General features: G+C 36.8%; 1 protein-coding gene across 4 annotated transcripts in view; it reads left to right on the top strand.

Moving 5' to 3' along the window:
* Positions 1–16,914, top strand: part of SMC6 (structural maintenance of chromosomes 6) — an 87,253-nt gene that overhangs the window by 26,471 nt on the left and 43,868 nt on the right. For all 4 annotated transcript variants that reach the window (XM_021669005.2, XM_021669006.2, XM_064363870.1 and 1 more), the window contains exons 8-15: positions 741–842; positions 4,545–4,664; positions 4,768–4,866; positions 7,556–7,702; positions 8,610–8,698; positions 8,882–9,046; positions 9,521–9,699; positions 11,022–11,226. In XM_021669005.2, coding sequence (XP_021524680.2) covers positions 741–842; positions 4,545–4,664; positions 4,768–4,866; positions 7,556–7,702; positions 8,610–8,698; positions 8,882–9,046; positions 9,521–9,699; positions 11,022–11,226 — 1,106 coding nt within the window. The remainder of the gene's footprint in view (positions 1–740; positions 843–4,544; positions 4,665–4,767; positions 4,867–7,555; positions 7,703–8,609; positions 8,699–8,881; positions 9,047–9,520; positions 9,700–11,021; positions 11,227–16,914) is intronic.

The raw sequence follows: 16,914 nt of genomic DNA, 5'->3' as shown, positions 1-16,914 counted from the left end.
GTTTTGAGACAGAGGTTTACTCTGTCTCCCAGGCTAGAGAGCAGTGGCACGATCTTGGCTCACTGTATCTCTGCTTTTCAGGTTCAAGTGATTTTCATGCCTCAGCCTCCCAAGTACCTGCGATTATAGGCATGTGCTACCATGCCTGGCTAATTTTTGTATTTTTGGTAGAGATGGGGTTTCGCTGGGTTGGCCAGGCTGGTCTTGAAATCCTGGCCTCAAGTGATGTGCCCACTTTGGCCTTACAAAGTACTGGGATTACAGGCATGACCCACTGCACCCAGCCTGTAAATCTTAAACTCTTAAAAATTTCAAAAGCTAACAAAGTATTTGACTATACTGCTAAATATTCTGTGTAGCCTTTTGAGTGAGTTTGGTATTTCTTATTCTAAAATTTAAGATGTACTAAGACCAAGGATGCCAGTGTTTTCAGCCATTTTTGCTTAAAGAATGGAAGAATTAGTGAAAATGAGTTTATTAGCATAGCCCACAGTGTTTTATTTCATGGGATTTAAAGAGCTTTTGCAAATGAACATGTGGATGTGAGCATAGTAGGTTCAATAAATTTGAATCTGAAATGTGATGTGTTCTTTTGTGTTTATATATGATTGCTTATGTTTTTAATCTCTTTTTACATAATTGGTCTAAAAGTTTTCAGAGACTAAATTTTTTTTTTTACTTCTTGATAATTCTGTGGAAGTTTACAAACCCCTAATTGCATTTTTTTGTTGTTGATATAGTTCTTCATGAAAGCAACCCAACTTGAACAGATGAAGGAAGATTATTCATACATTATGGAAACAAAAGAAAGAACAAAGGAGCAGATAAATCAAGGAGAAGAGGTTTGTAGACAGTTAATGTAAATCTTTTTGAGATCAGCCAAATTCCTATAGTACTTAAGGTAAATGATATTGTAAAACTATGTGTCTGTATATTTATGTAAAACTAATAATATTTTTGTAGCACTCTGAAGTATATGCAATGTAGTGTTTATATTCAGGGTATTTATTAGCTGTCACTTTTTTATTTTGTAATAATGAGTAAGTACATGTCTTGGTTTCTCTATTGGAATATAAACTAGAGAACAGGGCAGTATCTTACATACTTATTCTCTAATATAACTTATGGCTTCCACAATAAGTTATGACTGTCTCTCCCTGTAAGTGGTTTAAAAACTGCAGTATTTCTTCTGCTGGGATGATAAGCACAAGCCTCAAACTGTTATTAGACATAGTATACATTTATAATTTTATACCGTAATCTGTAAATCACAGTAATCGTAACCCTAGTAAGATGTTAACATTCTCTAAGCGACTGGTAGGTTGGTAGCAGCTGTGACATCCTTACTCACCAGGCTTGGCAGCTGTGCAAATTTGCTTGCACTTTAAATCACTCATGCCAGCTATGACTTACTTAATTTGTTTTTAAATCTGTAATATTTTATTTTTATACTTCCTCAGATTCCCGAAGATCCAACTCTCTGTGTGATCAGAGACCTCAAAATTTTAAGGCTTACATTATAGCTGTTTGTCCAGTACATTAAGTCCCACCAATTTTATGTGATTCCATGTCTTGTTCTTTTGTTAGTTAGTTTTATTTAACCAGTTGAGTTTTCATCAACTTTGTAGCTTGTCCTTTTGAGGTAGGATTATACTAATGATTGACTGAAGTCAAATTCATTATGTTATACTGACCTTTTTTACTTCATGTTTTTGAGGAATGCATATTTTAAGTTAGGTCTGTAATTATGTGATTCATTAAATGAAAACTCAAAAATCAAGAATGTGTATATTTATTTTGATTTCCCATGTTATCCTTTCAAACCAGGGTTATGTGGTGGTATTTGAAGAGCTACTATAAACCACAAAAGTAATAATGCACACTTTCTTGGAATATCAGTGTTATTATTGGGGAAGGGAAGTATTCGTATATTCAGACTATAGATAGTATATGTTACATTTATTATTTTTAATATAGTAAATCAGGACTTGAAATAAATTTGTTTCAGACTACTTGGGATTAAAGACTTATTTTCTCCATGGTATACAAAGTATACCAGTAACAATGAAAGACATTGTAATTATAAAGTATCAGGAGCACTTCCTAAATCATGTAGGAGAATTCTTGATGCATAATATGTACTCACTAAGAACTTTTTTCTTAATCAGTGAAATATCTCATATTCTCAAAATAAACTCTGGGTTTGAATAATTAAATCTTTCAGAAATAGTATGTAAATGCTAGAAACTCGAATCATTCAGTCGATAGTAAGTTCCTACCATGTGCCTAGTAGCATCGTGCTTTGGCCATGGTCATATAGTGACAAATAACTAGGATTCTAGACCTAGTTATTCAGCAGGTAAATTATTTACCGTCTATGTTTACATGGTGAGAACTACTAAAAGAGCTGTAGACTAGGCAACAGCACTTAATATGAGTACTGGCAGTGTCAGGGGCCAGCCATGGTGGGGGAGTTATTAAGGAAGTGGTGTCAGAAGAAAACTGAAGGATGAGTAATACCAGGCAAAGGATGGTGGTGAGAGTAAGGAAAGATGTTCTAAGAAACAGCAGAGTTAAAGCCTCAGGGGCAAGAAAGCATGTGCGCTTTCAAAAGACTAGATGAACTCCAGATGAGCTAGAGTGTAAAACACAGGTGTGAGAGATGAGAGGCCAGATTGTGGAGGACCTTATAAAATTTAGGGTCAGTAGAAGACATGAAAATGGATGACTTCATTAATTGTATATTTTCAGTAGATCGCTGTGGGAAAGAATGAACTGCTGTCAGGAGAGAATAGATGTGGAAAGATCGATAAAGAAGGCATTATCATTGTCCACAGAGATGATGATGGATTAAGTTAAGGGTATTGGTGGTAGTAAGAGAAAGAATTTTGAAATGATCTAGGCAGATATGGTAGTGGACATGGAGAATTAAGACAGAGGCATTGAAGGTGACTGAATGACCTCCAAATTAATTACTTTAGTAGTAAAGTAAGTTTATTTAGATAGGAAGCTTGGGAAGAAAAGCCAATTTTTCTTTTCTTTTTTTTTTTAGAGAAAGCTGAATTCTACTTTGAACACATTAATTTTGAGTTGCTTATAAAGCACCCAAGTGGAAATGTGAAGTGGGGAGTTGGGTATGTGAATTAAGAATATAGAAGTCAAATCTGGCCTTAATAAAAATTTGGGAGTTGTCAGTATACTATTAGTATCTAAGCCACAAGAATAATTTAGGTTGCTGAAATAGGGGAAAAGTGGGCCCAGTCCTGAACCATGAGAAATGCTCATGGAAGCCATGAGAAGCCAAGGGCAGAGATTTTGAGAAGGAACCAGTCATGACTATGCGATGTACTGTGTGGTCCGACACTACATGATTTGACAAAACTCACTGTACTTAACGACATATTCGTCATAGGTGACTATGGCAAGGTGGGTTTCAGTAGCTGTGAGAACAGTAGCCAGATTTGTGGAACTGGAAAATGTGAGGATATAGAGATAATTTTCATGAAACTTGGGTAGAAAGGGAAGAAGAATTTTAGAGGAGGAGGTGGTGCCAAGGGCTGGGTATTGGTGGTTTTGTTTGTAAGTTGGAAAGAAGAGCAAGTAGCAATGAACATGAGTCATAAAGAGGGTGAAGTGGAAACAAAGATGAAAAGATGGGATGGAAAAATCAGTGGATTTAGACCTTTGAGAAGATACAAAAGGGGTAGGGTCCAAGATATAGGTTAGAGGATGGTATAAGTATTAAATATGAGGCCACCTCTCTTTTGTTGCAAAAGGAAGGGATGGCTGCTTTAGATTTGTAGTTAAGATTGTTGAGGGAGTTTCTGTTGTTGGCTTCTAAATTATCTAAAGCTGGAGAGGTGGAATGAGTGAGGGAATATGGTGGCAGGGTGCATGAGATTTGAAGAGAATGATAATAGATTGAAATAATTTTGGAGAATGGGAAAGTGCATTAGATGGGGAAACAAAGTAAGGTCTACAGTGTTCAGGACCTAGTTGAATGGTAAGCATGAATGAAGGGGAGAGGCTGTCTACCCAGGTGGACAGAATATGAAGTCTGTAAGCTACCAAAATTGTTTGAATATCACGGTATTTGATATTTGGCGATTTTTAATTAATTATTTAAAGTGAACTTAGTTAAGAAAATTATAGCTGGTGATTTTCAGAAATAAATTTCTTCTAATCCTTAAATTCTCTTTGGGGAAGAAAGGACCATCGTGTCTATCAGATAGGGAATAAAGCGGGAAAATGGGAAAGTGAGTTTTGGGATTTGTCTATATTTATGTAATCTTGAACCTTTAATTCCTTTGCTCTTCATCTGAAGAGTATTTGACCATTTTTATAATGTAGAAATTCACAAAATTACTGCACTTATTAAAAGTATACCAAAGAATCAAGAATAATTTTTAAAAACTAGAAGCTATTTTTAAACAAATCTTTTTGTAGTACTTGTTTAGGCATTGTTTTTAAAAGAAATAGATTTGCAAAAATGTGTTTTTTCAATATTAATAAAAGATATGTCCTTTCTGTTTTCTTTTTTTAAGCGGCTTACTGAACTAAAGCGCCAGTGCTTAGAGAAAGAGGAACGTTTTCAAAGTATTGCTGGTTTAAGTACAATGAAGGCTACGTTAGAGAACTTGAAACATGAAATGGCTTGGGCAGTGGTAATTATCACTTAATTACTTGTTCACGTATATTTGTGATCTGCAGAATGTATTTGGTTATTAATGTTAATCTTATCTATTTTATATGTAATTTCTTTTTTAGGTCAATGAAATCGAAAAACAATTGAATGCTATCAGAGATAATATCAAAATTGGAGAAGATCGTGCTGCTAGACTTGACAGGAAAATGGAAGAACAGCAGGTAATTACAAGTTTTTAAATGCAGATTTAATAGGTTTAATCATATGAAATTACTCATAGACTACTACCTACTAAACTAGCAGTTTCAGACTGTATATTTGTCTACATTTTACTTTATTGCTCAGGTGAAATATACCTAAGCTTGTTTTCAAGGCCTTTGTAGTAACTCTTTTGAAAAGAATACTCTATACAGGATAAGCCTGTCTGAGGCTAGGGCTGTAGAACTGTTAGGCATATGGTCAGTGGAACTTGGTTACTGACAAGACAGTAAGAGCTTGAAGCTTTTACTCTTGAGTTCATTGAGGAGTTGAAACACAAAAACACCTGAGAAATAAAGGGGTGCTAGAATAATAGTAAATTAGACTCATATTAAAGGTAAGTATCAGGAAACATGAGGACTCAGAACTGAAAACAATGTCCAGAAGTTGCTAAGGGAACTGAGATTTATGGTCCAGAACCAAGGTGGCCTGTCAGAGGAGTTCATATAAGGGAACACATGTAGGATAAGTTGTTAGGTCTGTTCAGGTTAATTTCAGCCTCACATCTAAGAGTGCAGGTAGAAACTACCCTAGCTAAAATTCAAGAAAGTCACAAGTCTTCCACATGGGCCTAGAGGTTACAGAAGATGATTGAGTGTTGAGTAAAGGCAGTCATTCTCTGTTGGGGCTTTCCATGTGGACCTTTTTACCAGTCAGCAGATCTACTCTTTATATTTACTTTCTTTTTTGAACAGCTTTATTGCGATATCATTCATATACCATGTAATTCACCCATTTAAAGTGTATAATTCATTGGGTTTTAGTATACTCACAAGGTTGAGCAGCCACCACTGTGGGGGGCTCCTCATGCTGTAATGCCAGAAGTAGAACTCCTAGATTTTTCTTTCTTTACTCCCCTTCCCCCACAAATATATTCAATGTGTCGGTGTAGCTTACTTACCTCTTAGCATTTTCTCTGCTTTGCTTGAGAATTTCTATTTGGCCCCCAGGCTTGGCTGTGGTATAGAATGTAATCTTTCCCAGCTTGCTTTTTCCTGTCTGCCTCCAAGACAAACAGAGTGATTTTTCTTTTAAGGGGTTATGACATTAATCAATCAGAGGTAATAGATGAGTATGTAAAAATAATAGAAATGGTAAAGATAGGACACTTAGTGATTTCTGGGCTAAGTTTCTTACTCCCTCTTCAGGCAGTAAATGGAATTTCAACCCTTTCCATCTCTTACCTTAAATTTTCATTTCTGAGAGAATATTCCAAAATTTTCATTAAGTATTTTTCTCTTCTCACCCTTACTTCTCAGCTTATCATCAGGTTTCCTCCTCAAACATTTCCCAGTCTAAAATGGAATCCAGTCTGAGTAACAGATACTCACCTCTTTTTTATATGAGAAAGGAAGATCTTAAGGCTAGATGGTGTTTAGTTTTGTAGGCCTTTTTCTCCATTTAAGCATTTGCATACTCTAATGTAGTAAATGGCAAATTTCTGGAGGGTAAGTACTATCTTACTTTATATTTATATCCTATCCACCCTGTCTTACATAAAGCTTTTCACATTGTATGTGCTTGATTATTGCTTGTAGAATGACTATTAAATGGAAGGTTTCTGAAGAAACAGTGTCTAAAGCAGACTTTAAAAGTTTGTTAATTTAAAACTGAAAATATGAACTATGTTTAATTTGTTTAAAATCTGGATCCAACTTTCATTTTTATTAAAAAACAATTTCTCTACTCATTGTCCTTGGGTACTTTCATGTTTTAATGGCAGAGTTGATTTGTTATAGGAGAGACCATGTGACCCACAAAACCTGAAGTGTGCACTATCTGGCTTTTTATAGAAAAGGTTTGCTGACCCTGATTGAAATAGTTCTTATATTTGTTCCTTCTAATCCATTCCTATTGTCGGCATCCCATTTTGGTCCCTAATTGTCTTTGTTCCATAATATTATATTATTACTGAAATCTGTTACTTCAATTTTTCCCTCTACCCTGTGTTCCTGGTGCTTCGAGAGTAATCTAACATGCAGACTTAACGAGATAAGAGACAGACTTATGCTGTCTTCCTATTGTCTAAAAGATTAAGTTGTAAGCTGTTCATTGTAGAATGCAAGTTCCTTCTACCCCTTCATCTCATGTCCTACCACTATCCTTTCAATTTAGGGTCCAGCAGTATTTAATTTCTAAAATATTAATACCTTTCTACATGCTCTTTCATCTGCCTCTAACACCCTTCCCCAACTTATTTCCTGGTACACTTTGATTCATTTTAAAAATATCAGCTCAAATTATTACTTCCTCTTTGAAGGCATTCCTGACTTTTTCTGGCCCAGCTCTGGTTTGTTTCTCTGTGCTACCACAATTATAAATAAATGTACCCTACTTTAACATTATTGTATACAAACTATCATCAGTTTGCGTTTGGTTTTTCTGGATAAATTATATCTCTCTCTTTTATGTTATTTGAGGACATTTGTTAAAATGTCTTTGTATCTCCAGAGGATAACACATTTGTTGCATAGCTAACTGTGGGTTAAGATCAAAGTATATTATAGTATTTTATATAATGTTATTATGTTTGTTTGCCTAATGTTTGGAGAGAAATTAAATTTATTATTGGTACATGCACTATAGATTTTTTTAAAATTATCTCTATTGAAGAGAAATAAAATATGCTTGAATAATATTATTTTCTTAAAGGTCAGACTTAGTGAAGCAGAACAAAAGTACAAGGATATTCAAGACAAACTAGAAAAGATTAGTGAAGAGACTAATGCACGTGCACCAGAATGTATGGCATTGAAGGCAGATGCTGTTGCTAAGAAAAGGGACTACAATGAAGCTGAGGTGAGAGAAATTTTCTAAACTGGGATATTGAAAGCCACGTAGCAAATATAAAGACTGTTCTTCTGTCTTTTATTATTTTAATTTTTTGAAATGGTCCTGCTCTGTCACCTATGCTGGTGTGCTGTGGCACCACCACAGCTCATTGCAGCTACCTCCTGGGCACAAGCTATCCTCCCATCTCAACCTCCTGAGTAGCTGGGATTACAGACGTGTGCCGCCACGACTGGCTTAATTTTTTTGTATTTCTTGTAGAGACAGGATTTTGCCACATTGCCCAGGCTAGTCTTGAACTCCTGGCCTGAAGCAATTTACCTGCGTTGTCCTCCCAAAGTGCTGGGATTACAGGCGTGAGCCACTGCACTCAGTCTCTTCTATAAATTTTTTTAGTTTTTTTTTTTTTTTTTTTTTTTTTGGAAACGGAGTCTTGCTCTGTCACCCAGGCTGGAGTGCAATGACCTGATCTCAGCTCACGGCAACCTCTGCCTCCCAGGTTCAAAGGATTCTCCTGGCTCAGCCTCCTGAGTAGCTGGGACTACAGATGCATGCCACCACGCCCAGCTAATTTTTTGTATTTTTAGTAGAGATGGGGTTTCACCATGTTGGCCAGGTTGGTCTCGATTTTCCAACCTAGTGATCTGCCCTCCTTGGCCTCCCAAAGTGTTGGGATTACAGGCGTGAGCCACTGTACCCGGTCTTCTATTTTTTAAAGTAGAGATTTTGTACCTGAGTTGAAATTTGTGATGCTTTGAGGTTTTTAAAAATGTAATGGTTTCAAATGGCCTTTTTGTGTTTCATTTAAAAAATATATTCCTGTACATATTCAGCCTCTGAAGATTTGACAAAAGTGAACTTGAATAGGATATTTGTGTTTTCATTTTAGTAAAGTGTGTCTTAATTTTTTTGTTAGGTTTTATATAACCGTTCCTTAAACGAATATAAAGCATTGAAGAAAGATGATGAGCAGCTTTGTAAACGAATTGAAGAACTAAAAAAAAGGTAGGATAGTTACTTTGAAATTTTCATGACTAGCTCATTTTATAATAAAGTAAAGTAGGATGAATTGGAGTAATATATTTTCTGTATTGTTGTTAACGGAATTCTATTATGTTAGTTTGTGTTCTTTAGATGTTAGACTGTTCATTTAACTAACATCTTTCACTTTGGGTTATTTACTGTTAGTACTGACCAATCTTTGGAACCTGAACGGTTGGAAAGGCAAAAAAAAATATCTTGGTTAAAAGAGAGAGTAAAGGCCTTACAAAACCAAGAAAATTCACTCAATCAAGAGATCGAACAGTTTCAGCAAGCCATAGAAAAGGACAGAGAAGAACATGGCAAAATTAAGTAAGTTGCAACATCCTTAGAATGATTTATTTCTGTTACTTTTGCATCATATAGTTTTGTTCTTATATGGAGAGAAAATATGGTTGTTTCTTCTACATAATAAGGGATCTTTTAAAAAAGCTTTTATTTTTATGCTAAATACCTTGCAGAGCAGGGCTAACTCAAGGTAGTGCACCTAGAGCCAGCTGGATCTTTCAAAATCACTTTTCAAAACTTTTCTTACACTTGTAGAGTTGAGCAGTTTCTGGAATTCATAGCCCGTTATTGTTGCATTACTTTTTTTTATGTCAAGTTTTGAGGACTTCAGACTGTTTTTCTCTGGTAACACAATTATTTTCAAATAAATAATTCTGCTTTTAGTTTTTAGGTGAGCTAGCTGTGTCATTCACTGGTATATAGATGTTATAGGCAAAGGTTAAATGTTTCTGTGAAACTATCACATATCTGTCCTGTTTTTCTGCTTTTATTTTTTAGGAGAGAAGAGTTAGATCTGAAGCATACACTGAGCTATAATCAGAGGCAACTGAAAGAATTGAAAGATAGTAAAACTGATCGACTCAAAAGATTTGGCCCTAATGTTCCAGCTCTTCTTGAAGCCATAGATGATGCTTATAGACAAGGACGTTTTACCTATAAACCTGTAGGCCCTTTAGGTATTGGTCATGATTTAGTGAGGTTATAATAAACTTCTTAGGAGTAAGTTTTTATTTTCAGAATGATTGAGTCACGTTTTCAAAATAAACTGACTTCATTAAAAAGAAATTATATTAAGCTTTGTAGATTCATTTTGTATTTTTAAAGCATAAAATATCCAAAAGAAAGAGAACTTTGGAAAAGAAAAAGTAATTATAGAGTTGAATGATCTGGTTCTTGTTTTTCTGAATAAGTGAATGAACTAATATAATATAGTTGATTATTCAGAAAAAAAAAACCAATAACCTCGAATATAGTTGAAGAGCACTTACCAAGTTTTGGTAACCTTTTTAAAATGACTTTTCTTTCTTAGTTTCTATTTTGGTTGGACAGCATGATTTCTGTTCTCTTCCAACTGTAAAATCTGTGGTTACTTTATTCCTACATTTACATGGTACTTAAAAATTTTTTTTAGTCAAGTTTTCTTGGGGATGGTTATCTTTAATTCTGAACATCATGAGATGAAAATGATTTTTTTTTTTTTTTTTTTGAGACAGAGTTTCGCTCTTGTTACCCAGGCTGGATGTGCAATGGCGCGATCTTGGCGCAACCTCTGCCTCCTGGGTTCAGGCAATTCTCCTGCCTCAGCCTCCTGAGTAGCTGGGATTACAGGCATGCGCCACCATGCCTGGCTAATTTTTTGTATTTTTAGTAGTGACGGGGTTTCACCATGTTGACCAGGATGGTCTCGATCTCTTGACCTAGTGATCCACCCGCCTCGGCCTCGCAGAGTGCTGGGATTACAGGCGTGAGCCACTGTGCCCGGCCCGAAAATGGTTCTTATAAATATATTTTGTTAGTAAAGCACTGCATTTAAGTATTATAGTGATGTCTCTTTTGAATGATATGTACTTTATACCAGGATCCATTTCAATGGATGAGGGTTTTCTCCCCCCATCCAATTTAGGGATTTGAAAATCCCTTGACTTTCAGAACACCATTGAAAGGCTAGAATAGTATAAACTGAACATAGAAAAGCCACTGTTGATTTACATTAGAGTGGGACAGTTTTTTTCACATCATTTGGTGGATTTTCTCTCGATTGTATCCTATGGACATATGGAGATTTCTCATTCAGTTAAAATAAGATCTGTAGTATCATTTAAACTGGTTTATATAAAAATACGTTGTCATTTATAAACTATAATTAAATGATCTGTAATGTCATTTAAACTGCTTTATATAAAAATATGTCATTTATAAACTGTAATTAAAGGTGAATGATGTTAATATTTCAAAATAAGTATTTATGAGCCCTTCTATAATTTTCTCTCACTTTTAGGAGCTTGCATTCATCTTCGGGACCCGGAACTTGCTTTGGCTATTGAATCTTGCCTAAAAGGGCTGCTGCAGGCCTATTGTTGCCATAATCATGCTGATGAAAGAGTCCTTCAGGCACTCATGAAAAAGTTTTATTTACCAGGGACCTCACGGCCACAGATAATAGTTTCTGAGTTTCGGAATGAGATATATGATGTAAGACACAGGTAAAGCATCAGTAATTGAATATGTTTCTGGTTTTGCGTAATCACATGCAAGATTGGAAAGATATAAAACACTTTTAATGTCAATCATATCTTTACCACTGATGCGTAAAATTTTATCAAGCCACTATAATTTCTGTCTAATCAGTCCTAGGCATTAGAGAAACGTAGGTAAATATTCCCTACCATTGAAGTTCTTATGTGTGGGAGACACTACAGGGAAACAGATGTAGTATGGCTTAGAAATTACACCAGTGAGGAAAGTGATATGACCAAATTAAAAGGGAGGCCCTAAGGAAGAACACTGGCGCTCATTACACACATTTAAACTCTGAATGTGTTTCACAGAATCCATAAAGAGCTGTAATTGTGTTCTTTGATGACCCTAGCAAGTCAACCAGGCTTGGTGGTGTGTGCCTGTGGTCCCAGCTACTTGGAAGGCTGAGGTGGGAGAATCACTTGAGCCTAGGAAGTGGAGGTTGTAGTGATGTAGGGAGCCAGAATCATGCCTCTGCACTCCAGCTTGGGTGACAGAATGAGACCCTTTCTCAAAAAAAAAAAAAAAAAGAATGTATATATCCATTCCCAGATTGCATTTTAAAATTTCTTTCCTCTCTCATCTCCACTTTATAAAATAAATATGTTTTTAATTAAGTCTAATGCGATGTCTCTCATATTTGGTAAATTTGTGTATAATTAACTCGTGTTAATAGGTAGATCAAGGAAGAATTCAGAGAGGAGATGAGGTCTTTTAACAGATGAGTTTGTCAAGTGATAGAAAAGGTTAATTGCCTTGTAGGCAAATAGAATTCTGTGTGCTGTGTGCAAAAGGCATGGAGGTGTGACATTGGGAGTTATTTTGCAAAAAATAGCATTTGCAATTTTGATAGGAAGAAACAGGTTAACAGAGATGTGGGACAAAATCAATAAAATTTGTTAATTGACTGCAAGAGAAGGAAAAATCAGGATGACTCCTAGGTTTCTGGCTGGAGTGACTAGCTGAAGGATGCCATCAATTGTGAGGAATGTCCTCCTTAAACCTGAGCTGTCATTTTGGGACCAAAGAGAATAGCCTTCGCCAGTGGTATGACCTGCTCTGTGAACTGCCACAAGGACTCTGTGAAGAAGAGTGCCTAGCACTTCCTTGCTGGCACGTTGTATGTCCCAGGCTGTGCTTCTAATCACTTAGCCACGAAACACATGTGACAAGGGATCCCATTTGTGTGATGTAATGCCAGTTTTCTTGGAAGTAGGTGAATTTATGTGCTAAGAACAAGGGCTTCAGGAACTGGTAGGAGGTTTGGGAGTTACCTTATTTAAGGGTTTAGATTGGCTGCCGAGGAGAATGAGAGAGTACGGTGACTCAAAGTCTGCTTAAGATACAAAAGCCTAGTGGCTGCAGGATATTTTACAGATAATGTTTCTTTAGAGATGTGAGTGGAGAGCCTGTACTATTAGATAAATATTAGAATTTTTTAGAGTGGGTATGTATTACGGAAGGAGAAGAGGGAAGCAGTTGAGTGTATTGTTTACATACTAGTTTAGAGAAAGAGATGCCTGAAGAAAGTGTTTAGACCCACCTTAATGAAGTTAAAGAACCTACTTAAGGGCTTGATAAGCCTGGAAGGACAGGAGGTTATAGTAAGAGTGAAAAATTCAAGTTTGATGGAGCAGGTCTAGGGGATGACAAAGTCCATGTTTTGGCTTCAGGAGCAGATTGCTGAAACGCAAGTTGTTGGAGTAGTGGAAGAAATTAGATTCTAATCCCTTTGGGTGTTGACAGGGTAAGAGTCTTGAGTATGTTTAACATGCTGTTAACTTTATCTGCCTTACAAACCTTTTGAAGGGGTGATTGTTTTGTGTGTCTGAAGATCTTTGTCAGTATGAATTATGGTTCAAATGCTAAATTTAAAAACTGGTTATATTATTTTAATGTAGAAAAGAATAGTAAAATATTTTTAGGGTATTATAATGCATCAGATACATAGGACTCATTTCAGTCATTTAGGCTTATATTAGATAACCCTAACAGAGGTACCTAGGAGGGTGCCCAGCTCACAAGGAGTATTCAGAAAATGTGCTTTCCTTTCCTATAGAGATGGCCTTGTTTCTTCTTTTCAGAGTACATAGAAGCTACTGAACTATTCCTGCTATTATGCCTCCATTTGTACATCTTGCCCCCATCTCAAGAGAGGTTCTTTCTGTCTGAGGCTATTCTACTTGTGTTCCGAATTGCATACTTTCTTGCCTGACTCATTAACCATTTTAAAAAAGTGTTTCAGTGCTCTCCTGAGCTTTAAACTTTCCCGTTTAATTTTCTGTCCCTTTTAAACATGGTAGATCTCTGATTTGCATTTCTCCTTTTAAAAACACTCCTCCTAGGAGAGATTGTGCATTCACTCATAGACTTACTACTCTTGGTCCCTAAATGTTAATTGTATTCTCCAGTTATTTCCTTGCTGCCAAATCCAGTTGATATTTACCTTCTCTTAAGCATTAGATACTATTAAATACATCTTCCTTCAAACTTCATGTTCCTTTTGTTACTATGACACAATTTTCTTGGTTCTCCTACTCTTTAGATGTTTATCAGCCTATTTTGTTGGCTTTTCTTCATTTCCTTCTGGTGCTCCCCCCAGCTCTCTTCATAGTCTATTATAACGTCTCACTTTATATCTTCTTATATTTGGAGACATTAAAAATACACCAAATTTAGACCAGTCACAGTGGCTCATACCTGTAATCCTAGCACTTTGGGAGGCCAAATTGGGTGGATTGTTTGAGCTCAGGCATTTAAGACCAGCCTGGGTAATGTGGTGAAACCCTGTCTATACCCAAAATACAAAAATAAGCTGAGCATGGTGCTGCACGCCTGTGTTCCCAGCTACTCAGGAGCCTGAGGTGGGAGAATGGCTGGAGTCCTGGAAGTTGAGGCTGCAGTGAACTGTCATCATGTCACTGCACTCCAGACGACAGAGGGAGATCCTGTCTCAAAAAAATAAAACAAAAATATACCAAACTTTAAGCATTTTTCTTCTTATATTTTAACTTAGTAATGTTTTTCCTTTTACTCAACTTTAGAAATCACATCTTTTTTTTTTTTTTTTTTTTTTTTTTTTTTTTTTTTTTTTTTTTTTTTTTTTTTTTGAGACGGAGTTTCGCTCTTGATACCCAGGCTGGAGTGCAATGGCGCGATCTCGGCTCACCGCAACCTCCGCCTCCTGGGTTCAGGCAATTCTCCTGCCTCAGCCTCCTGAGTAGCTGGGATTACAGGCACGCGCCACCGTGCCCAGCTAATTTTTTGTATTAGTAGAGACGGGGTTTCACCATGTCGACCAGGATGGTCTCGATCTCTTGACCTCGTGATCCACCCGCCTCGGCCTCCCAAAGTGCTGGGATTACAGGCTTGAGCCACCGCGCCCGGCCGAAATCACATCTTTTTATCAAATGATTTAAGTATAATTAGGATGAAAAAATCATTTTGTCTTGTAACTCCTCTTACCAGTGAGGCCTCTATTATACTTGCCTAGATTTTCAGTGCAATTTTTTCTTTGTCTGTATGTTTTGTTTAGACTTTCTGCTTAACATTGTTTGTGAACCTATGTCCTATTGTCTTCTTGTCTCCTGTTACCAACATCTCATTGTAAATATTCCTTTCTGCTTTTGGCTCTGCTAGACTGATTTTGTATCCTCCCCCAACATACTATTAAGTGTAATATAAGCCAGTATGAAGTAAATCCCAGGGAAGAATAGCAAAAGGAAGATGTGGTTGTGACTTGGCACTTAGAGCAAACTGGTAGTAACAGCTTCATCTAATAATGGCCTGTGGCTGCCCAAACATGGTGACTCCTTCCTAGTGTTGAAACCTGTGCTGTCAACAGGCTGGCCAGAGTCTGCATTTCACCAGAATTGCCTACATCCTACCTCTTAGCATCCTACTCCCTTTTTTTACCTCCTTGTTCCCTACTTTTGTTTCATTGACAATTCTAGAGCACCCACACCCTATTCTTTCTTATCCTTCTTTTTATTTCCACCTGAACTCTGTCCTAAAAAGCCATTATCTACATCTCTTTTCTCTGGTTCCCTTTTCAGGAAAAACTCAAAGGAGTTGTCTATGTCTCTTAATTTCTTTCTTCACCTTCTTTCTTGAACCTTCTCCAGTCAGGCTTTTATAATTTCACCACATACAAAACAGCTCTCATGAAGGCATCAGCAGGCCTCACTTTGCTTAACTCAATTAACTCAAAGTCATTACTATTCACTAGTTTGACTTACTGGCAGTATTTGCCCTTGATCTTTTCATTCGTCCTGAAACACTTTTTCACTTGGCACCAAGGGCCTCACTTTTCTCATTTTCCTAATTCTCTTGGTGTTCTTTTTTGGTATCTTTTGCTTCTTCCTCATCACCGCTGACTGTACCAGTGCTCCAGAGCTCTTCTTGGTGTGCACTTCTCCCTAGGTGAACTCATCTGATTTCATGACTTTACAGATCATACATTGATGACTGTGAAACCATGTTTGTAGGTTGCCTTTTTCTTCTGAACTCTAGAATATAATATACGTAATATATGTTTTCCACTTAGATGCCCAATAAGCACTTCAAATTTAACATTTCTGAAAGCTGTACTCCTGATTTCCACCCCAAAACCTGCACTTTGAGTAATCTTCTCCACCTTCATTTCTCTATTGCTGAGTCATCCTTGACTCCTTTCTGCTACCCCACATCCTACTGGCTGTACTTTAAAAATATATCCAAGATCTGACCACTTGTGCAGTGACTACCCAGGTTCAAGCCATCATCGTTTCCCTTGAGGACTGCACAGGCTGATCTCCCTGCTTCTGGTTCCTTGGCACCACAGTTTCAGTACAGCAGCCAGTGTAAAGTCAGGTCATGTCATGCCTGTGCTCAGAGGACTCTAAACTTTGCTGTGTTAGGCCTGACTGTGACCTCTAGGCCTGCATGATCTGTCCTCACCATCTTTCTTGTCCTGTCTCTAGAAGCACTTCCTTTCCTGATTCGTTCACTGTGGCAATCTGCCTCCTTGCTTCTCTGACTCACCTTTTAGGGTCTTTGCAATTGCTCTTCCCTCTGTCTGAAATGGTCTTCTCAGGTTACTTATGTGACTATATCATTTCCTCAGGTATCTGCCCAGTGTTATCTTAGTGAGGCTTTTTCTAGTCTTTCTTGTGTAAAAAAGCACCATAAGCTGCCTTTCCCTTCTTTCTTTTTCTTTATTCTCTGTCTTCCTTCAATAAAATGTAAGCTCCATGAGGAACAGGGTGTAGTCAGTTTTGTATACTGTTCCCTTTATCCTCTGGAACAGAACCTGGCACAGAGCAGGTACTCAATAAATATGTGTTGAATTAATAGATGAATAAGTATAAAACATGCATGCAGAGATACTATCTTTGTTTTGGAATTCTAGGACTAAGAAAGCACTAAAAATGCTATCACCATCTCCTCCTCAGTCGTTCATGGTTCTCTACCTCCTGTTCTTCTGTGTTCATTCTTCAGTGCTATTAATAGCTCACATGTTTACATTTTTATTGATTGTTTCTTTCAGGAGCCCGAATTATAATTTATAAGAATATATTTTCTTTTATATTTCCTCTGTGTTGGTAATAAACTTTGCTTCAGTTTTTCTTTTCTCATATCGGGGAAAAAATGTTTGGCTATTTATAATGAATTTT

The sequence above is a fragment of the Aotus nancymaae genome, unplaced genomic scaffold (genome assembly GCF_030222135.1).
Source record: "Aotus nancymaae isolate 86718 unplaced genomic scaffold, 86718_ANA_hifiasm-v0.15.2.pri h1tg000057l, whole genome shotgun sequence".
Classification (NCBI taxonomy): domain Eukaryota; kingdom Metazoa; phylum Chordata; class Mammalia; order Primates; family Aotidae; genus Aotus; species Aotus nancymaae.
This window is presented reverse-complemented; position numbering and strand designations above follow the sequence as displayed.